The sequence below is a fragment of the Armigeres subalbatus genome, chromosome 3, assembly GCF_024139115.2.
Source record: "Armigeres subalbatus isolate Guangzhou_Male chromosome 3, GZ_Asu_2, whole genome shotgun sequence".
Classification (NCBI taxonomy): Eukaryota; Metazoa; Arthropoda; class Insecta; order Diptera; family Culicidae; genus Armigeres; species Armigeres subalbatus.
This window is the reverse complement of record NC_085141.1, coordinates 421,994,292-422,018,260: the sequence shown is the minus strand read 5'-3', so window position 1 is coordinate 422,018,260 and position 23,969 is coordinate 421,994,292. Positions and strand designations below refer to the sequence as shown.

The 23,969-nt window shown below is 40.2% G+C and overlaps 1 protein-coding gene across 1 annotated transcript; it reads left to right on the top strand.

Annotated features, from left to right (window-relative positions):
* Positions 1–16,029: 16,029 nt before the first annotated feature.
* On the top strand, positions 16,030–17,032 carry LOC134224343 (uncharacterized). The gene is made up of 2 exons (XM_062703670.1): positions 16,030–16,616; positions 16,687–17,032. The coding sequence occupies exons 1-2, from the start codon at positions 16,031–16,033 to the stop codon at positions 16,704–16,706; spliced, it is 606 nt and encodes a 201-aa protein (XP_062559654.1). The 5' UTR covers position 16,030; the 3' UTR covers positions 16,707–17,032.
* The last annotated feature ends 6,937 nt before the right edge of the window (positions 17,033–23,969 follow it).

The following is a 23,969-nucleotide window of genomic DNA, read 5'->3' as shown; positions in this document are numbered from 1 at the left end:
AATTTTCTTTTCATTTCTTTAATAATTCGTACGAGTTGTTTTCTTCCTAAATTTCTTTTGCATCTACACTAGACGTAACCAAACAGAAAACATGTTTTTGTTTCTTCTCTAATCCCTAGGAACCTCCTACCCACCAGCACCGTTTTGCCTTTCTCGTATAACAAAGTTGTACTGAAAGGCTATCATTTCACTCCAAAAACGAACTTTTTATAGAAGCCTCGGAGACCCATAGTGTTATATACCAATCGACTCAGCTGGAAGAACTAAGCACATGTCTGTCTGTCCATGTGTATGTGTGTGTGTATGTGTGTGCACAAAAGCTAGATAAAACATTAGACAACTTTTCATATAGTAATCCTAAACCGATTTTCTCGCAACAAGTTGCATTCGAAAGGTGATAAGATAATTTTGTTACGATCGGCCGTTGCATTCAAAAGTTATTAGGAAAATGGTCAATTGAACCCTTGATTGAACCATACAAGGTTGGTGTCTTGGCTAAATGCGAGAAAGGCAGCATCACTTTTCGGTGAATTAAGTTGGGTTTTTACATATGATAATGCTGCACTATCTATTCTTTTTCTATTCGATTCATTCAACACATTTCAGCTTTCACCACTTTGTGGTGGATAGCCTTCTTCTTCCACATACTACTCAGAGCATTAGTGATTAATCATATTTTTCTTCTTCTTTATTAAAGAGGCTTTCGATTAATCATAGATTTAATCATGATTAATGGATTATGGGTTATTTAATCATGATTCATTAATCATAGTCATACAAAAATATGTGGTGTTCGGAAGTAATCGAGAGTCCAGAGAAGAGGTTGGTTCTCATCGTGTTCTTCACGTATGTAGTGGGCACAGCGATCACGGACTGCATGATTTAGTGAAGGATTTCTTCCGTGTTGAAGGTACGGAGGTCTCTACACCGAATGCTCTTGTGTCTTCTGAAGATCGGCGGGCCAAAGAAATACTCGAGGCTACTACTTTCCGTACAGCCAGCGGGCGATTCCAGACCAGGTGGAGTTTCCCGACAATATGCCAATGGCAGATCGGCGGCTAAATTGCTTAGAGAACCGGTTACAGAAATCACCAGAACTATATTCCACCGTTGAGCAGCAAATCGCTGCATACCAACAGAAGGGCTACGCTCACATAGCAATGGACAAGGAGCTGACAGAGACTGTTCCAAAGCGGGTATGGAATTTGCCCTTGGGTGTCGTCATAAATGCTAAGAAACCAGATAAAGTACGTGTAGTGTGGGATGCAGCCTCAGCGATTAAATGTGTATCACCCAATTCGGTCCTGTTGAAGGGGCCCGACCTACTCACGTCACTAACGGCTGTACTGAGTCGTTATCGACAAAAACAGGTGGCCATCAGCGCAGATATAAGGGAAATGTTCCACCAGGAGGAAATCCAATCGGAGGACCGACAAGCACAGCGGTTTCTATGGCGAGACAGTCCGTCGCAGCCCATGTAGGTGTTTGTTATGGACGTGGCCACACTTGGCTCCACCTGCTCTCCATGTTCATTGCAATTTGTAAAGAACGTAAATGCAGACGATCACGCCAACGAATTTCCCAAAGCAGCAGAAGCCGTAAAAAGAACCACTTGGCTTAGTGGCGGAAATTCTCGTTCATGGAAAAGTCTTACTACAAGATATATGGAGAACTAGTGTTGACTGGGTTGAACCCATCAATCCAGAAACTTTTGTTCGGTGGAAAGCCTGGACGGAGATGTTATTGCGGCTAAATGATCTTAATATTCACCGTTGCTATTTCCCCGACTATGGATTCGGAACATACAACTCACTGATACGTTTTAGCATGAAAATTCCAAGCGTGATGCATTCCTTTAAAATCGCAGACGATTTCGTTCGCACGGGAGGGCTCGTTGATTGAGATTTATGAGTGATCTTACCAACACTGCTAATACGACAACATAGTGGAAGTTTCGAAGCAAACTAAATGGTTCGGTGAAGCAAGGCCTCTTCAAATTGGAAATCCAGTTTTTCTCGTCCAAGAGAATACGAGAAACAGCTGGGTGAGAGGAAAAGTTGTGCGAGTTTTCCCTGGGATGGACGCGTTCGGAAGGCGGATATTCAAACCACTACTGGAATCACTCAAAGACCGGTGACCCGACTTGCTGTCATAGATGTTCGGGATACTGGTGAAGGTATAGCAGAAGAAACTTCGTGTAATACGGGCGGGCATGTTGGCAACCTGGGTCATTACGACGGAGAATACACGTGAAAGTCTAATGTTGTAAGTAAATGAAAAAATAAATTATAACACTAAAACATAATTTGACTGTAATTAAATTACAGCTGATAGCATACTCCATTGAAAGACCGAGTTTGCTGTAAAGAAGTCCGAATCGTCTCCGCTCCCGTAACACCCATACTCAATTATTTCTGCTCTGTTGCCTACAAAGCTAACTTGCAAACCAGCATTCGCCACACGGTTTACTGAGAAAAGATTGCAGCTAAGTCCGGGTCAGTATAACACATTCTTTGCTTAAAACTTCCTTTTATTATTTCTTAAAACAGCATTGAAAATTTTTAAAAAGCTTCTCGTGAAAATCTCGGATAATTTCCATTAAAAACTTTAAAAGCTTTCCTGCGGAAATAGTGATTTTTTTCAAAATTTCCCGTGGAAATTTTGAACAATTTCTCACGGACAGAGCTTCTGTGGATATCCAAAAAATTCTCAGGAAAATTCTAATGTTTAATGTCAGAAGAATTTCCAGTTGATTTTCCTGAAAATTTCTCGCGGAAATTTCAAAAGAAAATCCCATTGCAATTTCCGCAGAATTTCCCGTGGAGATTCCAAAGAAAAAAAGGAAATTCTAAACATTTTTCTTCTGGAAATTCCAATATTCTTGTAAATGTAAATGGAAGAAAAGACTTTTATAATTGTGTTGGTTCTATATCTGCATTTATAATACCTGTGGCTTCCTGGTAGGGGCAGACTGTTCGTTCTTCTTTAAAACGGTTTATTTAAAATGCATTAAGGAGCAACATTATTTTGTTTGGCGAATGAGTGAAACGATGCGATTTGGCATGAAAATATCAGCTGTGATGCATTCCTTCTAATTCGCAAACTGATCCGCTTGAGTGGGAGGGAATATTTACTTGAAAATGTATTTGCTGCATAATTTTCTACGGGCAGATCTTCTCACACTACTTTAAACACCCACATCCCACCATCCGAACGACTGGTTCAAGCCCTACCACTTTGCGCTCCCAAAACCAAACAAAAAAGCTTCGGACCCTCCTCCGCTAGTAGCATGCTTATTCTTTCGCTCCCTCTCGGTACATTGCCTCCTGCAAACCATCGCTAGCGCAGATGGGCCGGGAGTTTTCATCAGCCCTCGCCATAAGCTTTCGAACCTTTGTATGTTTTAGTTCGCGCCCGAGTGTCGGTCGACCCACGTCACTTTTTCCTTCTGTTTTTCGGAGACCCACTCCCGTCGTCTCCACCCAGCCGGTTGGGGGCCGGGAGTCCTCCGGAAGGCCTACAGGAGGAAAAAATGGGTGATCGGTTCACAAAGGCGCTGCGGCTGAGACTTACACAGCGGAGAAACACATTATTATAGCAGCAGCCAAAGCTTGTTACTAAATGAAAGAATTCTAAAAAACAGTTTTTTGAATGCCCTCAAGTCACAAAAGAGAATTTGATTTCCTCGTGAGGGATGATTATCGGACGTTCTCGTCTGGACTGGGTTCGCCGTTTTGGCACTGCAGCCCGCTCTGCCAACGCCGATTCCAGTGCGGACTGAACACCATAAACAGAAAAAAAGATCGTGAAAGAAAAAAAATATTATAAATTACTATAATTAAGCTATTGTTCGACGAATTTACGTTGATTTTTTGTTGGCCTCGTTGCCGTGCATGTTTGGTGTGTGGTGTTTCGCTTGATTCGTCTTGATGTTTCCCCTTCGACCCGACGGGATGGATCATCGCTGCTGGTGTTGTTGGTTCGATTATGGAATACCTGGCCGGCCGACTACTGCTGGATGGGTGAAGTGAAGTGGAACGAGATTGCAACAACCGCAGACTAACAGAAAAAAAGTGAATAGTGATTGGAACTTTGGAACATTTGGAAGAGTGCAACTAACAATGGATATTGTGGAGAAACATTGTCACATTGTCGAAAATGCGGGCACCAAAATGGAACAACTTGGACATGAATATCTGTGGTGAAGTGTTGTTTTCAAAACAGTGAAATTGGAACGAAAATCGTTCCAATCATTGGATAATTATGCAATTATGCATGGAATCTTTAATGTCAGTTCCATTACAACGTTCAAAAAATGGATAAACCTACGCTGAACTGTGTGTTGTTGCTTCAATGTGTTATTTTTGCCACCCATTATGTACTGCAATGTGACGCCCCTTTTCGGGGCGGAGTCATGTAGTGGGATGGAAAAAAGAAATGCTGGAAAATCGATCGTAACAACCACCCAACTGCTTTCGGTTTAAAACTTTTAAATAATTTTAAAGTTAAATCAAATAATATGTACCTAAAAGCGTGTTGACGATTTTTTAAAGTTTCGATGAGAAAAATGGTTACAAAAATCTAGATCAATTGAAACTTTATTGAATTTACGATAACGTAATTACATATAGTCGTATAGGCTGTGCATATGTGATAATTTTTCTATGTAATACTACGTGAACTAAAACCAAGGCAACCCAGAAGTGATGGATTCAGCCTGGAAATCTTCTCGACTGTACTCTGATTAAAGTGGATTATTGTGCTTGTAACAAATAATGTCACATTTGTATGTATCCAAAGCACTCACTGAACAGATCTGGAGACCACAGAAGTTGAAAACCCAAAAATTCTTTCAGATGCCTGGTTAAGCACACCACATCGAGTGAAATTGTAAAACTCACATAAAGTTCACATGAAGCAAATTCTTAACCAATGTAGGGCAACGTGTGCCAGGAAAGTTAATATTGTATAAAATCCTATCAAGTTTGCGTGCTGTTGTCAATATTTATAGAATAACAGTAATTTTGTAATTGCCATGATTTTTTACAGATTCTGTGAGATTCTTATACATAATTTTCAAAAAATCTGGCCCACGCTTGTTGGGTGTAATAATTATTTAAATCATATGTGTTACACGATACATTGTGACCAAGAAGAGGAATCCGTAGATGAAATGCTCTCTGCTCGGGAAATATCGAAAACTTTTCTTCTGGGCTGGTTCGCCTCTGATACATGTAAATTAATTTTTATTTGATTGACGGTCCCCCGAGTAGCACACTTGTCATAGAAGGCTTTCTGCGACTTACATATGACCAAATAGAGTCACCCAAAAGTTGCTGCAACCAAAACTACCAGAACTGTGCTGCCGGGCGATAAAAAAATTTATTTCGCGATTACATTAATTTCACATTTTGATTTTTTAGAATTTTGTTTTTCAAGCTTTTCATCCAATGAGATATATTTTTTTAAACTATTCATCTTTTTTCATTTTTCAACATATTTAGAGTTCGAAAGCACAGTTCCAAAGTTGACTCATTGCAATTTTAAAATTTTCAGGGTTCTTTTTTTATTTTTCGTGGAATTAGTTGGATAAATATTTTGGAGTGTATCATTCCACTAAAGCCTTCTATTAAATAAGATTAGTTGTGGAAAAATACTAAACTACAAATATTTCACTTTTCAAATATGATAAGAAAAAAAAACACGAAGGAACAAAAATTTACTTAATTTTTCAATATTTTTTTATTATGGGTACAATTTTTAAATTAATTTTAAACCACATTTAAACATGCATTGAAGTTTATATTTATCAACATCAAAAACTTTTCGAAATCTGAGCAATTGAAAAATTACAAAAGATAATCAAAGTACTCCGTCTAAAGACGTTCTTGGGCAGTAAAGGGTTAACTGCGTTGTGATGGTATTAGTGTCTACTGAATGCAATGACGAAGATCTGGTAATGTGCCACCTCCGTCAGTTGTTCTTTTTGCCTGATAATACTAAGTTGAAATACTTCCTTTGACTAAATTGGAAGAACATAAAAACGAACTCAATACAACTGTACTACTGTGATTAAGTTGGCAGAATCTTATGCAGGAGATGTCATGTTATGTATACCATGGCAATTATCTGTTTTACCCTAGTCTCCCCACATAATGGCAAATATAAGATACATTATCTGATATTTGATAGAGAAGATAAATAAAGGTGTATTAAAGTTCATTGTCATTTTCAAATAATCTGTTTTTTAATTACACACTTAAAATTTCCACCGATCTCGGCTGTGCAAATCTCGGTTAAAGTTCATTAGCTGAAATATCAGCTGAATCGACGTTTGATTACGGCGGCTCCTTTGAGTGCCACAGTAAACAAATTGCTTTTTCAGCTGAGATATCGGCAGCAAGTCCCGAACCGAGCGCTCGGCTGTGCGAATCTAAGTGCGAACTAAGTGTGTAGGGATGCCTTTTTTGGCCCGTATCTCTGGAGTTTTTTTGAGGTTTTTGTTTAGAACTTTTATTAGAATCAAGGGGAATAATTATAATTTTATGTACCTGAAACCCTTCCCTTCGCACTGCCGAGCTCGGTGCTCTAGTGGCTACCACTTCTGCCTTATAAGCAAGAGGTCGTGGGTTCAATTCCAGCCTCATCCCTTTCCCACTGTATTTCTATCTTCTTATATTTGCTTCTATCATTTTCCTTCCTCAGCATTCGCAAGGGCGTAGCCAGGACAGATCTCGACTATTGGAGAGTACATTGCTTCCATCTAAGAGATAGTGATTAGTCCTAAAGCAATATATATGCTAACGGATGAAAGTGATACAGGCATAGTACAGGCATGTAGCGATTTGGGCATTGGTATAGAAAACTGGTAATTTTTGACGTTTTTATAGTCCTGAGATCATCACTTACAACAAGAGCTATTCAAAATAGTGATATTGTACATATAGTACAAAATATTGTACTAAGAACTATTTCAAGGCCTCCAATTCATCTGGAAATCCATGCTGTAGTTGCTCTAAATACATTAAAGATTTATGTGCATGAAGTGCTCCAAGTACATGATTTATACTTATCCTCGATAGTTAGATGGACAGATAGCAAGCCTGTGAATGGATTTTCAGGGCCATCCAATACATCCTGGAATTGATGTCCTTCATAAGTAAGGGGACTTTTGAAGCATTTAATTTCTGCACTTGATTCCAATCCGAACTTGCAGCAAGCCATCATGTCCATGTAATTATCTAAAGCTCTTGTTCCAGGTTCTCCAAATTATTCTGGAGTTCAGATCAATTGGTCTATCAGGTCAACTCAAACCTATAGTGACCGATCATGTGCCTGCAACTCCATAGAGCCCTTGCGAAAGCTATACTATTGAAAATAAATTTAGCTTAATATATAAGGGGAGAACAGACAAAACTGACAACACTGGACGTCCGAAAATTGATTTTACTTAATTTGTCGTCAATCGTTTTGTAGACCGTTACATAAATATATTTAGCTATGCATTGAGGATATATCTTCCATTTGGTAGTACGTACATTATAATATTAGTACTATGCAAATCTGCTTGACATGGTTACAATAAGTGTGATTACTTTATGGTTTTCTAATATTTCCAATGAAAATAGGGGAAAAAGGGTGAAATGGACCGATTGTCGAAGTCTAACCAACACGAAACCATCAACCGTCTAAGACGAGTTAAGTACTCTCCATTTAATTCCACCAATTATTTTCGAATCTTTGCAGATACGTATTTCGACCACAACTGTGTGGTCGTCTTCAGTGTCTCGCACTTTACTCGTCTTAGACGGTTGAATACATTCCACTAAAAGAGCTTAATATATTTTTACGAAACCATCACTATTCGATTCTACGCATTTTTAACGTTCTAAACCGCTACCGAGTTTTTGTGTGGCGGCCTTAAATTATGTGCAATTTGGGGTCCCTTTTTTCCCACAGTGTACATTGTCTGACATTCAAACATTGTTATTAGAGCAGAAGTATGAACTCCCAGCGCCTTTGGTGATACTTTTATTAGAATCATCTTTCTGACTAATTTAACTAGAATTTTCAATAGTTTTCGTTTATGTAGAAAGCAATTTGAATCAAGAAAAGTGTCTCCTTGAGATATTTTTTTTTTAATTCTGTAATAATTTTCGGCAATTGCAAAATTTGTAAAAAAGACTTGAGGGGCTTGTACACTCAGGAAAATCTAAACATACGTTATGGCAAAAATCCATGTATTTTGAAATATGCATATCATGCGTCGGCACATACTTAATTGCACACAAATTCACACATGGATACTATGGCCAAAAAACAAGTATTCTGCATATAAGTTTTTGATATTATTTTCTGGTATTTTGCCTCTTATGCAAAGCTAGTTCATACCAATTTCTGTTATCGAGGTCGTCGCTCCTGCTCGGTTATTAGTAAAAATGAATGTGTTAGCTAGTTTCATATACGAAACACGATGCTGATACCTATAGCCCACCCCCGATGGCGGTAGTAACATTTTGAAAGCGGATAACTTATGTTTTAAACAGTCCTTAGTTATTCTGTACAGTTGTGCATGCTGAGCATGTTATCTAATTGAAAATGGCTACTTCGTAATAGGCCGTAATTCGGCCGAGTTGCCGAATAATATGCACAATTAATTGTAATCATTTGAACTAGTTTTCTTTCAGTGAAGTTTGAGGCAGATTCTATAACATGCGCCATAACCTTATGGACAACAGGAAACGAATCGGGCGCTAATTTTGACATACCGTTGAAGTGCATCGCGAGTTCCCTTGTAATGGCTAGTATGCACTTCTTTAATATTGAAGTTCAATGTTCAATATTCTTCTTTAATGTTCAAGGAATGATTCCGCTACTGAAATTTCTCGAGCGGGGCAGGGTAGAGCAAATTTCTTAATACGAATACCGCCTACAATGTAACATGCAGAAAAATAAATCTGGCCTTCAGAGCCATAGCGTGACTCCTAGTGCCCTTGGCGAAACCTTTTGGGCGCCCCTTCCTCATAATGTAAATAAGAACACTATGAACATTCCACATTTAGGAAACTATTTGTATCTTACTTAAAAGTGGTTTGGATAAAAAATTTAGTGGTTTAAGGGTGCTTTAAACAACAGCTATTTATTAGGATTAAAAAAAAGACCACGGTTGGATTTCTCTTAAAATTCATGATAAATTTTAACTATTAGAGAAATTTGTTAAAAATAACCTAGATCGTCCTACAGAATACATAACAAATAATCCAGAACGGGCAGGATTTTTTTACAGTCGTCTGTAAAGTACGCCATGGAGGAGAAGGATATGAGAGCATGAATAAATAAATAAACAACAAAATATTTAAAATGTTTAAAAAAATAAAATAAAAAACCTATTGAAAAAAATCAGATGTTTAAAACAAAAAATGTGCCTGGGGGGGGGGGGGAGAATTGAAATTAGTAGATAGTCAGTTTGGTACGGCGGCGAACTCTTTTCGATCAGAGCGTCTGGCGGAGTACAAAGTACGTACGATTTCCAGCCACTATGCGTCTTCGAATTTCTCTGCTGGTATCGTTATCGGCGGTCACCAGTGAGCCCAAGTACACGAATTCTTCAACCACCTCGATTTCGTCACCACCGATAGAAACTCGTGGTAGGTGGCTTACAAGCCTCAACTTGGCTTCTTTTGCACTCGCCGTAGTAGATTGTGTGTCTGAGGGAACTGGAAATGCAGAACAGAAGGCACAGATATATGTTCTGCTCTCATCCGCGATAGTATTCCCCACACCGGCGCATCTGAAGTGGTACCAGTGATTGCAGCCGTCGCACTGGACCATTCTACTGTCTGCCTCATCCGGTTCGTTGCAAGCACGACAGCTCCGATTCTCCGTCGTTTCTCCATCTTTACTTGTGACTCCGGTAGGTACTGTCGTCATTCCGAAGGTGAATTTAGGGTTAGAACCGTTTATAATCACCTTGCCGTAACCCACTACGCGTTTCGAAGGGACTCGAGAAAGCCTCTGAAACTCGAACTACGCACATCACCCGATCCACCCGTCTCCTTGATCAACCGTATCAGTTTATCCGGAAATCCTTTTTCGTGCATTAGCTGCCATAGCTGGTCCCGATCGATTGTATCATATGCGGCTTTGAAGTCGATAAATAGATGATGTGTTGGCACGTTATATTCGCGGCATTTCAACAATACCTGACGTATGGCAAACACCTGATCTGTGGTAGAGCGTTCACCCAAAAATCCCGCCTGGTACTGCCCCACGAACTCTCTTGCAATTGGTGTTAGTCGGCGGCATAAAATTTGGGAGAGTACCTTGTAGGCGGCGTTCAGCAATGTGATTCAGCAAACCTTGGTAATCACCCAGTGCAGTGCTCTAGCCAGTGCCTTACCACTGTGTTTAGACAGTTCTCCTGGTAGTTGATCAACTCCAGGGGCTTTGTTGTTTTTCAGCCGGCCGATCTCCTCCTGGATTTCCTGGAGATTCGGAGCCGGAAGTCGCATGTCTTGCGCGCGTGCTCCTAGGTTCATTACCATACCGCCACCGTTGTCTGCCATATCGCCATTCAGGTGCTCTTCGTAGTGCTGCCGCCACCTTTGGATCACCTCACGCTCATTTGTAATAAGGTTCCCGTTTAGGGGTCGTACACTTATTACGTAAGCAATTTTTCTGGGTTTTTCGACCCCCCCTCCCCTCATGTAAGATTTTTTTCATACAAATTAATTTTTATTTATATGGAGCGTTAGATATTGACCGACCCCCCCTCCACCCATAAGTGCTTACGTAATATGTGTACGGCCCCTTATGTCCTTACACATATCGGGCTGTGGCACGTGGCCCTTACGCGAACGGTTCAACTTCTCATAGAACTTTCGTGCGTTATTAGCGCGGTACAGTTCCTCCGTCCCTTCACGGTCTCGATCTTCCTGCTGGCGCTTTTTGCTCCGGAAAATTGAGTTTTGTCTGTTTCGCGCCCGTTTATATCGTGCCTCGTTCGCCCTCGTGCGGTGTTGCAGCAATCTCGCCCATGCTGCATTCTTCTCTTCCACTAACTGCTCACATTCGCCGTCATACCAGTCGTTTCTCTGATCCGGGGGCACCGTGCCAAGTGCAGCGGTTGCGGTGCTACCAATGGCGGATCGAATATCTCTCCAGTCATCTTCAAGAGACGCTGGGCCTAGCTGCTCTTCCGTTGGGAGTGCCACTTCCAACTGCTGCGCGTAGTCTTAGGCTAGTCTACCGTCTTGCAGTCGCCCAATGTTCAACCGCGGCGGACGAATCCGACGCGTGTTGTACACCGTCGAGAGTTTTGAGCGCAGACATACTGCAACGAGGTAGTGGTCGGATTCTATATTCGCACTGCGTAAGTGTGTACGTTCGTGATGTCGGAGAAGAATTTACCGTCGATTAGAACGTGGTCGATTTGGTTTTCCGTTACTTGATTTCCATGATTAGGGGATTTCCATGTGGCCTTGTGGATATTCTTGCGGGGGAAAAAGTGCTTCGGACTACCATTCCGCGGGAGGCTGCAAAGTTTATGGATCGTTGGCCGTTGTCGTTCGATACGGTTTGCAGACTATCCGGTCCGATGACCGGTCTATACATTTCCTCCCTTCCTACCTGAGCGTTCATGTCACCGATGACGATTTTGACGTCCCGCAGTGGGCATCCATCGTATGTCTGCTCCAGCTGCGCACAGAACGCTTCTTTCTCGTCATCGGGTCTCCCTTCGTGTGGGCAGTGCACGTTGATGATGCTATAGTTGAAGAAACGGCCTTTTATCCTCAGCTTGGCTGCCACCTATTCGCGCGTTGGCGCATCTTGCCCAGCACTAGGAAGCCGGTTCCCAGCTCGTTGGTGGTGCCACAGCTTTGGTAGAAGGTAGCCGCTCGATGCCCGCTTTTCCACACTTTCTGTCCTGTCCAGCAGCTTTCCTGCAGCGCTACGACGTCGGAGTTGCGAGGATGTAATTCATCGTAGATTATCCTGTCGTAGCGTGCGAAGCCTAGCGACTTGCAGTTCCATGTTCCAAGCTTCCAATCGTGATCCTTTATTTAGGCTGACCATACGTACCGTATTTAATGGGACAATCCCGTTCTTCAGACCTTCTTATGCAGTCCCGTCGTAATCTAAAAAATCCTCAATTTGTCCCGTTTTTTCAATGATTCTTCCAAAGAACTCCAAAATATTATTCAAACAAATTCAATATTATAGGAATCTAAAATCAAATATAAAAAAAATCGGATTAAAGGCTAGAATTAAGGTCCTCACGTACTTTATTTTACACATCAGGAGCTCGTCTGCAAATTTCGCTCCCATGTGTTTGCACGAGATTTAAGTGACTCCTTCAAGAAAAATTAGAAATACAGTCTGCCGGAGATCTCCGAGAGTCCGAGCTGTAAAAAAGACAGGCCAGGATTTTTCTACTTTTCGTGACGAAATTGCAGTCCCGATTTTTTGGAACATGGGAACAAAATCAACGGAAAAGATTCCCGAGGTGTGATGCTACTTTCAGCGTCATTAAAAAAAATTTCGATCAAAAAGGACTGTGAATCGTTTAGATTTGACATTATTCACATGCGCCAACCATATTCATGGGAATAATTAAAATTACATTGATTATTAATGTTCTTTCCTTGTTGAGATTCTTGTTATTGAAAATTATTACCCACTTGTATTCATGAAATTCCTTGCATGGGTTATCAATAATGCCACCCTATCGCTCTTTTAGCATTTGTCTTTTGAAGTTTTCTCTAGAAACTATTTTTTCTTAGCCTTCTAATGCTCACAACCGACCTTAGTCAGGGTACTTTGACTATCGTTTTTGCCTTTCTCGTACAACAAAGTTGTACCGAAAGGCAACCATTTCGCTCTGAAAACGAACTTTTTACAGGAACATCTGATAGTAAAGTTTCTTATACCATTCGTCTCAGTTTGATTAATCGAGGTGATGTCTGTGTGTGTGTATGTATGTGTGTGTGTATGTTTGTGTGTCTGTATGGTCACTTTTTCAACCTCAAAAACTCACACGATTTTCATGTACTGCATTCCTGCATTCCGCAGAGCCACTCTTTTAATTACATGCTATTTAATTTCATCAAGTTTGATTAATGCTTTCGCAGCTGACAAGGAAAATGGTTTGGGCAGTTTTCTATTTTTTCCCATATAATCGGGACTACGAGCATTGAGCAGCTACCATGCTGTAATATAAATTCCGTTCGCTCGATGGGTTAGAAACCTCGCTACGGCAATATCGATAACGCTAACGCAACGAGCAAAGTTTTTCAATGCTTGCAATGTGGAACGTGTTGAACACGAAAACTAATCGACGAACAACGTACGCGCTTTCAAGTTTAGAGCCGACTCGATGATGTTTATTGCCATTAGGGTAAGACGGTATAATGCGCCCCAGCTGGCCAAAACGCCCCCCTTTGATTTTTAGAAAACTATAACTAATTAAGGGTCAAAATCAGATGGTACCTATAAGTATTTGTAAACCCATCATACTATGTGAATGTGGAAGTACTTTTGTATTACACAATGAAAATAATAGCAAAATACAAAAAGTTGCAGTTTTGATGTAACTTTTCATGTTTGTTAGCTCAACATTCTGGAGCGACTTTGGCATACTGTCCGCAAAACTTGCACTGGGACACTAAGTTGGGCAACAAAATAACTTTTCTCAGTGGTTCATATGATATAAAATTGCTTCCATCTTCAAAAATGTAACGATTTTCGAAAACATGTTTCACTGGCCAAAACGCCCCAGTGTAGGCAGGACGATATGCCCTTACCAACTGGACACAAGCGCAGCGAGCCTGCAGCAGTTGCTTCCAAATTGTATGGAAAATATTGAAATGTAATTCACACCTGCTTAAAAGGACCAATGTTGGTTTTTCAATGTCAAGCGCATAAGGATTTGTAACCTTTTCATTATGGGATTGATAAAATATTAATGAAGGGCTATGAAACGTCTTTGGCTAAGGTGGGGCGTATTGGCCAGGCACTTGTTGAAATCCATTTTTTCGCGACTTTTCAAAAAAGCTTTATTACGTGTTATCTGTAATATTTTTACATGACCAGTCACGGGCAATGCATTTGCGACTTCCTGGACTACCAAATAACACAAAGTTTGCATAAATTGCGTTGAAAAGTAAAAAGTTATCAAGGAGTTGCCTTAGGGGGGGCATATTATACCGTCTTACCCTATACTTTATCGGAGCATTCGCACCAACACAGTTGTAAGTTTCATTTCTCTGTAGTTTCATCGTTGGCCGTGGCCATGGTGGTGTTTGCGTTTGTTTTGTGTCATACATTGGAAGGGGAAAAAGAGGGGTTTCATTGATGCTTCAACATGCTGTTTGGTTTGGGTGGTGTGGAGTTATGGTGAAGTTTGGGTGATTTCAAGGGCAAATTTGAATTTAGTTTTCGTTTTATACATCTCCTTATTTCCATATTGTATTATGTATGCGGTTTATATTAGTCTTCTATTTATATTTAGGAATTGTTCAAAAATGGCATCGTTGCCTTGGCGAAGGGGGGTGTGGGTGTCGTTGATTGAATAATCTTAAGGTCACTCCTGACGGAATCCAATTTTCAAAGTACTCGCGTTTTCAAGGGCACATCATTCGATACGGAAACAACGCACAACTGTCATTTTTATTTTTCACGCATGCTGCGACGCAGCAAAGCTAGAATAACAAAAATTACAGTAGTGCGTTGCTTCCGAATGATGTGCCCTTGAAAACGCGAGTACTTTGAAAATTGGATTCCGTCAGGAGTGACTTTAAATGTATTTGACGTCAGATTCTAGTCGGCCTTGAGAATTATTGGCTTAATTTTCAAAATGTTTGTGTACATTTCACTCCGAAATCGAACCTTTTATAGAAGTCTTGGAGACCCATGGTGTTATATACCAACCCGACCAGTTAGTCATAGCAATTATATCAATATGTGTTACAAATATCAATACTTGAAATAATTTCTCTGTCTAAGACGAATTAAGTACTGTCCATTTAATTCCACCAGTTAATTTTCGTTATCTTTGGAGATACGTATTTCGACCACAACTGTGTGGTCGTCTTCAGTGTCTCGTACTTGACTCGACTTGAAGAAAACAATCGCAACTTACACTATTTATACTACGCTAGGTACCTAATCTAATCTTAGTATTAATAAGAATAATAATTTAAGTATTAATGTAGGATAATAATTTAATAATAATTTAAGTATTAATAAGAAAGCAGAGTCCGAGTTCATGAAGACCTCGATAATGAGGCATTACGCTAAATTAGAACGAGTGACTTTGGAGTGCTACAATATGCATTTGAAGTTAGCTAAGGATAACCCGGAATCATTCGACCTGTTTTTGAAGAAGGTAAAAAGGGCAGAAGAATGTGAATCAGACCGGAAGCGGAGACTGCACAAGAAAAAACTGAACAATTTGCGAGTGAAATCAGCAGAGGAAATTCGTACTGACAAACCCACCGTACAGATCATAGAAGGATTCGTCGTGAACCGTTCGACACAGCAGTTTACGGAGGAACAACTAGCTCACCTCAACAAGGGACTGGGGTATGCGATCACACAGAAATCAGACGTGGAACAGATCATCGTGGACATGGAGACAGCGATTTCCCGAAACATCGAGCAACAGGATCAAAATACAGCGAGGAACATCGTGGCAGACGCCATCAAAGAAGGACGGCACGGGACAACGAACCATGACGAAAGGAGGATTCTAAAGGAGCTTAAGGAAAAACCAGTATACTACGTAAAAGCCGATAAGGGAAACGCAGTAGTGGTAATGGATAAAGAGGACTACGACGAACAGATGACGACGAAAATCAACGGAGGACCTTAAAGACATTTGAGAGTGGATCCGCTACCAGGATTAATACGACTCACGGACAAAACAATAAAGGAGTGTAAGGCGATCATCGGAGAAGCCCGAGTAAAGACAGTAAACCCCGGCATACCTACGGTTAAAGGACTACCAGAAATCCATAAACCCAGCAAGGAGATGCGAGAGATAGTTTCATCAGTGGGTTCCCCTACCCAAAACATAGCCAAATGGTTGGTAAAGGAGTTCCAAAGTATGCCGAAACCATTCCCCAGCAGGTCAGTCATCAACACCCAGGAGTTCGCCCAGAAGCTGTTGGAATCAGGACACATCGAAGAAGAGGACATAATGGTATCATTCGACGTAGCGGCATTGTTCCCTAGCGTTCCAGTGAAAGATGCTCTGAATCTTCTAGAGGATTGGTTGCTAACACAAAGGACGGAAACAACATGGCGAGGAAAGGTGAAGATGTACCTAAATCTGGCAAGGCTATGCATGATGGAGAACTACTTCACATTTCGTGGCAACTACTACAAACAGACGAAAGGAGCACCGATGGGAAATCCGCTATCACCGTTTTTGTGCGAACTGTTCATGGCGAATCTGGAGAACAACCTACAAGAACAAGGAATACTACCCCAGAAGTGGTGGAGATACGTCGACGAAATTTTCAGCATCATCAACCGAAAGGATCTACCCAGGATTTTGGAAGCGATAAACAACGTGCATAAGGACATCAAATTTACCTTCGAAGAGGAAAAAGAAGGTAAACTACCTTTCTTGGATCTACTAGTCATCAGGGAAGCAAATACAACATTGAGCCTCGAAATCTACAGGAAGCCCACGAACACCATGAGAGTCATCCCATATACATCGAACCATTCGTACCAACATAAAATGGCAGCATTTCATCACATGATCCACAGGATGCAGACGATACCCCTGAGCGAAGAAGGAAAAACGAAGGAACTACAATACATCTTGGAAACAGCGAAGATCAACGGATACCAGGAGAGGACTATACGAGCGATCATCAACAAGAAGGAAAGGACCCTACGACGAAATGGACATACAACGCTGACACCGATAGAGGAGCCGCTGAAAAGAGTTTCGGTCCCATATGATAAACACATCACCAACCAGCTACGCCCTCGACTAAGGAAATTCGGCATCGATCTAGTATTCTCCAGTAGTAGCAACCAACTCAAGTCTCTATTGGGTTCAACGAAGGATAAAGTAGAAATGTTGAATAAGGCAGGCGTTTATAAGATAAGTTGTTCCCAATGTGAAAAAATCTATGAAGGCCAAACAAAAAGATCATTAGATATAAGGTTCAAGGAACATATGGCGGGCTTAATTAATTTTTCTGATAATTTCTCTGACAAAAATGGATGATAGAAAATTTCGCGATTGTCATAACTTGATTATAACATAATGTATTATGCTTATTTTACAAAAAAAAAACAAAATTGTCAACATTTTTGATAGATAGGAATTGGAAAAAAACGAAGTTACCACCTTCAGTATATCTTGATTTAATCGAGAAAGGCATCGTCACCGCTAGGTGGATCAATTTGGGTTTTTATTTTCAATTTTTCAGAATTGGAATAGTTTTTGATTTCAATGATTGGAATTTAAAAATTCCACTTTTTTTTTAATATTGAAAATGCGTAATTGTCTGTTCCTTCATGTTTTTGTCCGCATTTCGCACAAATTCGTAGGTGGTACAAGCCAAGACTATTGTATGAGAGTAGCAACACTATCTCTTAGATGGAAGCAATGCACTCTCCAATTGTCGAGATCTGTCCTGGCCACGTCCTTGCGAATGCTGAGGAAGGGGAAGGATGGTTAGTTGAACACCTACTTAAGAAAGATGCAGAGAACTCTACGACCTCTCATAGGTGCCACGGGAGGTTTTTTTTGGATTGTTAGTGTTGAAGGTTTAACAGTAGGAATCGTTCTGGTAGAACGTGAAACACAGATAGAACTAAGATAGAAATACAAAGTAGGAAAGGGACGAGTCTGGAATTGAACCCACGACCTCCTGCTTATAAGGCAGAAGCGGTAGCCACTAGACCACCGAGCTCGTCTACACGGAAAATGAATATTATGCCCATAAATTTTAAAATTTCCACAGCTTTTGAATTTTAACACAAGGTTTTTTGACATTGGGCCTGCGCAAACCTCCTGTCTCGTCGAAAGGCCGTCGTTTCAGGTCTGTTTAGCGTCCCACCTAACACCAGAGCTTGGGCTTGTGCACTTTGAGCGGCACACGGTCGCTTTGGCGGAGCCTGTATACAATACTTTGCATGTTTTTTTTTTTAATTCTATCGTTTATTTGGGAGGCTCATTTGCCGTGAAGCGTTACGGAGAAGAAATAATGTTTAATAATACATTTCTTAATTCTCATACAAAATGTTAGTTTTGGGTAACCGAAAGACTTGCGGTTTGGTCGAGGTCAGGGAATAGTACAGTAATACTTTTTCAACTATGTCTAAATGAAATCGGTTGATCGATGCACGGAATCGCTTCTGACCAAGTCGGATCAAGCAAAAATATAGTTGAAACAATAAACTTCAACTATGAATTTTGGGCTGATTAGTGGCTGAAAACGCTATCGTACTTATTCGGTCCAGGAAAAAATCGACTCGGTTATTTTTAGGCACTTTTTGACAGAATCTGTCATATAAAAAATACAAATCCAAGAAAAGAAGCTAAATCCGTAATAAACACTGATAGCCATTAAGAACATTCCTCTCCTATTCATAGCCATTAAGAACATTCATTTCCCCTCACAGTGAAAATCGTACACAGTCCGATGTTCATAGATTTTAGAGCAAAAATCATCAAGTAACTGTCAGAAAATTCAAAATTAGTATCGCGTGGGTAATCTTTTGTAAAGACCCTTACGAAATCCATCGTGTTTCGTACATAAAACTAGCTAAAACATTCGAACAATTACAAGTGTTAGTAATGGACCCCGTGCGTATAATGGACCCCCTGAACAAATCCCCAAATTAAACGCTGGAATCGACTATATTCTGCAAACTTCCGTCGGAAGGAGTTGCTTCATTTAACAGGACAGCAGTTCCATGCATTTGTTATGAACAGGGAAGCAGGAATTTCGTTATATTAACTGGTTTGTAAACCTAAATATGATAAAGGGTCCATTACTAGCACACCAAGGGTCCATAATAGGAACAAGGGACACCAAGTTTCATGTACGAAACACGATGCTGGTACCTGTAGCTTGTCATTTGGTGCAGCAAACTACAATTTGTCAAAAGGCATCACTCCCTGTGAGCCTAGTTTTTTTCCGGAAAGGAACGATTTTACTAAATATAGCAAAAAATGGAAAGATTGTGTATCAGTTTCATCTGGAAGGATTTGTGAACCAAGTAGGGCAGCGGTTCTCAACCTGGGGTACATGTGCCCCAGGGGGCGGATGTTGTATTATAATTGCAAAATAACAATCAATCATAAAGTGAAAATCGATTTTTAAACCTAATATAAGGACTGCATCGAAAATAAGTTATCCATATTATTTCTTTCGGGTAAAATTGGATGATATTTAAAAATTTATTAAATATTACATAGCAATAGGGAGTTTCTAGTGTCTAGTGAAAATATAAAGATGTTTTAATCTCAAAACAGAACAAGAATGAAAATGAACCCAAATTTTGAAAAACATTTTGAAAAAATCAGTAAGAAGGAAATGTTTAGAGTCCTTCTTACTAACAACTCGATAACTAGGAATGAATTAGACAATGTATGCGTGTAGTAGTAAATTACGGACAAGTGTGCAAACTGGACCACCAAACCAATTAGGCAACACCGGCCGGCTACAATGTTTATATTCTCAGCAGAGCAAGGCATCGACTAAGCACAGTGGCAAATCCTTTTGCTCGTCGATACTTACTCTCTTCTGTTTTCGTTTTCCTCGGCTGTGTTAATTAGTCCGACCGGAGCCAGCCAGCAGCGATTGGCGTCCTCCGTTCACGAGCGGCCCAAATGAGAGAGAACGACTACCGACCCAGCCTTCCATCTGGTCTTCCTGTTTTCCGTGGGAGGTGGTCGGGCGGTCGGGGAGGATGAGAGCTGTGCTAAATGGAATAGACTCGAGCTTCGGTTTTAATTACTAGTAACTTCGACGCTCGAATACCGCAGAAACCCTTCTCGGTAGTCGGGTAATTAAGACGATTTGGCGTGACGCAGTTTATCGAAATGAAATTTCTCCGAAGTCGAATCCCGATGCTCCCCTACCTACTTATCGATATAAAAATGGAATGAAATCTATCCATAATAAATTAATTTTCCGCTCCCCCACTTTCTTCGAAGGCAAATGGTTTTCTTACATTCTGGGCCATGAATCACTTCGCAATGACACTGCAAGAATATTTTTTCGGCGTTCATTTGCTTGGCCATCATCACGATTTAGCATCATGCAACAACCAGCATCCACATATTTAGGGTGCACGCACGTTGTCTCCTAACTAAATCAAATCTGATGAATTCGCATTGAATGTAGAATAAAGTTTATGAACTTATCGTTGATCTGAATAGTTTTTAACGAGTGAGAACCTTTATGCGATTTTAACGACCGATTTAAGTACATCTTTACAGCAAATAGTTTTGAAAATTCAACAACTTGTAAAATTGCAGCTAATCCCAAAGCGAAATAACATTTGAAAATCAACCGTCTAAAACGAGTTTAATTCCACTAAGATTTGTTATCTGTGTAGATACGTATTTCGACCTCTGCAAAGATAACAAATGTTAGCGGAATCAAATAGAAAGTACTAAACTCGTCTTAGACGGTTGAATACCTTCCACTAAAAAGAGCTTAAATTTTTTTTTCTGATTCGAAAATAAATTTATATTTATTAAATTTTACAATCATGCACAGTTTAAATTTATTTCTATTCAAAAGAACAGTAAGATCAATTGAATTGCGTGTATTTGCATGTTCCAAATATGTCCATGAAAATACATTTAAAATCATATCTTTGTTACCTTTTATGTAGCAGGTCTTCATGGTCGTATTATATCATGGTTACTGATAACTTGAAAATGTAGACGACATCGAATCGTTAGATTAAACGAAAGCGAGTCACCCTAGAGTCTTCCGCTACTAAATAAAAATTCCAGTCGCGTATTGAATCTGACACACTCTGCGTGAACGTATTTTTTGCCTTATAGTACCATAAATATTTCAGTAAGCCGCTGCCGACGACGATGAGCGAAACTCGCTAATAACAATGTGTGATTCCGGGCACTCGAATCAGCCAGCTAGAGCTGACCTTCCAGCCACGGAGTCATCATTGGATCTGCCGCCTCATCCGGGCGGAAGGCGCGCAATTTCAACAAAGCAAAACACAAAGTCAAGAGAAGCTACCCGTGATGATCTTTTGACAACGATAATGCTGACAATTGTCTTTCCCGCTGGTCCTGCTACGAACGCATCCCCGTGTGTCGTTGACTGGGGGCCGCCGTGCGTCTTTCGGTCTCTATGGGAAACACCGACAATGGTCCACGGCCGGGCAGGACAGTAAAAAAACATCCTGCGCTTCCTGTGAGTAATAATACAAGCGAAAGGACAATAATAGCATAAATCTGACCGAATTGCTACGTCGCGGTAAAACTTGTGTGAAAACACAAAAGAGCGAATGATCATCAGACAACGGAACGGAGGAGAATTATAAAATTTTTCGTGATGCTGCAGCGTTGCATCTTCACCGGGACGGGAATCAAGTGTCTACGTAGGTATTGCAGAGCCAAGATCTTCAATCGATTGGTGGCTGGGGGAATGAGGTCAAGGGTTTGCCCGTTTGATTCTTTTCGCGGATAAAGAATAAAAATATTTTCTGAACGTGAGGATACGGTGAATTTAGATGAGACAGAGAACCGCTATTATTGCAGGTTTTTTGGCTGGTTTTCCAGGAGGCACTGTGGGATAATGGCAAAGTTTTTTTTAATATCATATCAGACTATATTCATGCGCTTTAGCTTTCCCATTTTAATAGTCTAGTTTAGTCTAATCATACACACCCAGTTCGTGAAAGAATCCTGGAAAGTAATATAGATTCCGTGAGAATTGTCCTTAACTTGATTTCACAGTCATAGAACGGGGACATCTCGTACCCACCGCTCCGTTTACATTATTAGGCGATGGTTGTTGATTCGCTGGGAGTGGCTTAGCTAAGATGGTTAATGGGTCCTCAACGTATTGAAAAGGGACACAGTTTTAATTTAGTGCCCTGGCTTATACCAAAGAAAGTAAAGTACAAGATAGTCCACTCTTGGAAATCCCATACGAGTCATTAATGAACAATTTTTCCTGACCATCGCGCTAACTGGTGTGGAAAAGTCGAACCATTTTACATTACACGCCATTGCTAAGGCTGAGTGCATCCACACCACACTATTTTTTTATTAATTAAATCACTAAATATCCTATGGAAAATGGTACGTTTTGTGAGCGGAAAGTTTTCTGCAGTTTGTCTGCCGAATAGACAACCGGTGTCTTGTACTGGGTTTCGGTTTTACAACCCCACCACATGGGACACCAAAAGGAGCTATTCAAACTGGAACCCATACGACAGTCGGATCTACGTCATTTGTACATTCCATAGCAGATGATGCCCAACTTGATTACGCAGTAGTTCAAGGCATCTAACAAACTCTGTTCACTATTCAAGCCTGTAGCTGATTTAAGTGATGTTTCCGGTTTTGACCAGCAAACATTAAAAACACATATGGGTCTGTTCAAATATTACGTAACGCGAAAAACGTTGTTTTTAAGAACCCCCACCCCCTCGTAACAATCTGTAACAAAATTAAGAACTACCCCATCCCTATGCGTAATGCGAAACAAATACATTTTTTTGAAAAAATCTTGTTTTTGGTAGAATTTAAACCACGATACAATAAATTATTATTTTTTGTCTATTTTATGCTATTTTGAAGACAATAACTATTCCTTGAAAAATTTAAATATTTTTTTCTCAATTGTCACGCGTAACAATTTCTCGAAGGACCCCCACCCCCCATATTTTGCGTAACAAATCGTAACAAAAATAAAACAACCCCCCACCCCCTATTGCGTTACGTAATATTTGAACAGACCCTATTCTGTCTTCTGCCGTTGGACTACGGCGGAAACGCTATCGCGTCAAATCAAATTTCCAAAGCCTTTTCTAAAGCCGACTTCTGGCGCCAGTCGAGAGGTCACAAATGCATGCTGCTTCGAACGAAATTTTCCGAACATTTATCCTCTCTACGACATGTGTTTTATCAAATAAATATTTAAAATGAATTGTGTTCTGGTAATCAACTTGAGTCTATGAATAATGTTTTTGTCCTGATGGTTGTCCACTTTAAATTTAAAAAAATGTGACTCACCCTTACTTGTTAATTAGTCTACCCTGAGCCAAACAAAACCCTCTGAGTTAGCTCGTCACATTACTTTCAAGTCTTTTGCAATATTTGATTATATCTTTTCCCGTAACTGTACCATAGTACAGATAAGATAAGAATTTACAATACAGTCGACTCTCTACATCTCGATGTTCTGTATCTCGATATCTCTCCCTATGTCGATGGTTTCCTCGGTCCCTCCAATCTACATACATTTGGTCATTCTACATCTCGATAACCTCCCTATCTCGATATCTCTCTATCTCGATGTGTTCTGATCATATTTTGTTCTGGATTCACTCTCCTTATGTCGATATGTTCAAATTTTTAGGCTACTATATCATCCTTGGACAATAACAAACATATCAGCAAGATATGACACTTGTTTTGTTGTCGCATTTCATAGCAACGAGCTTTTTGGATCTAGCAGCCGTTTCAATTTTCCTTCTATTCCTCGATCTCTCTTTATCTCGATGGTCCCTTCAATATCGAGACATGGAGAGGCGACTGTATTTTAAACTATTTGTTTCCATTTCTGTACATCGTCATGGAAACTATACAATAAAATAATGTTTTTTTTTTTATATTTCGTGGAAGCAGTCAGAAGTTTCAACAGCTGATTCATAGAAATACATACATTCCTCTATTAGAAGCAACATTTTTCTCCTTAGCTATATACTTTCATCAGATTTAAGAACATCGG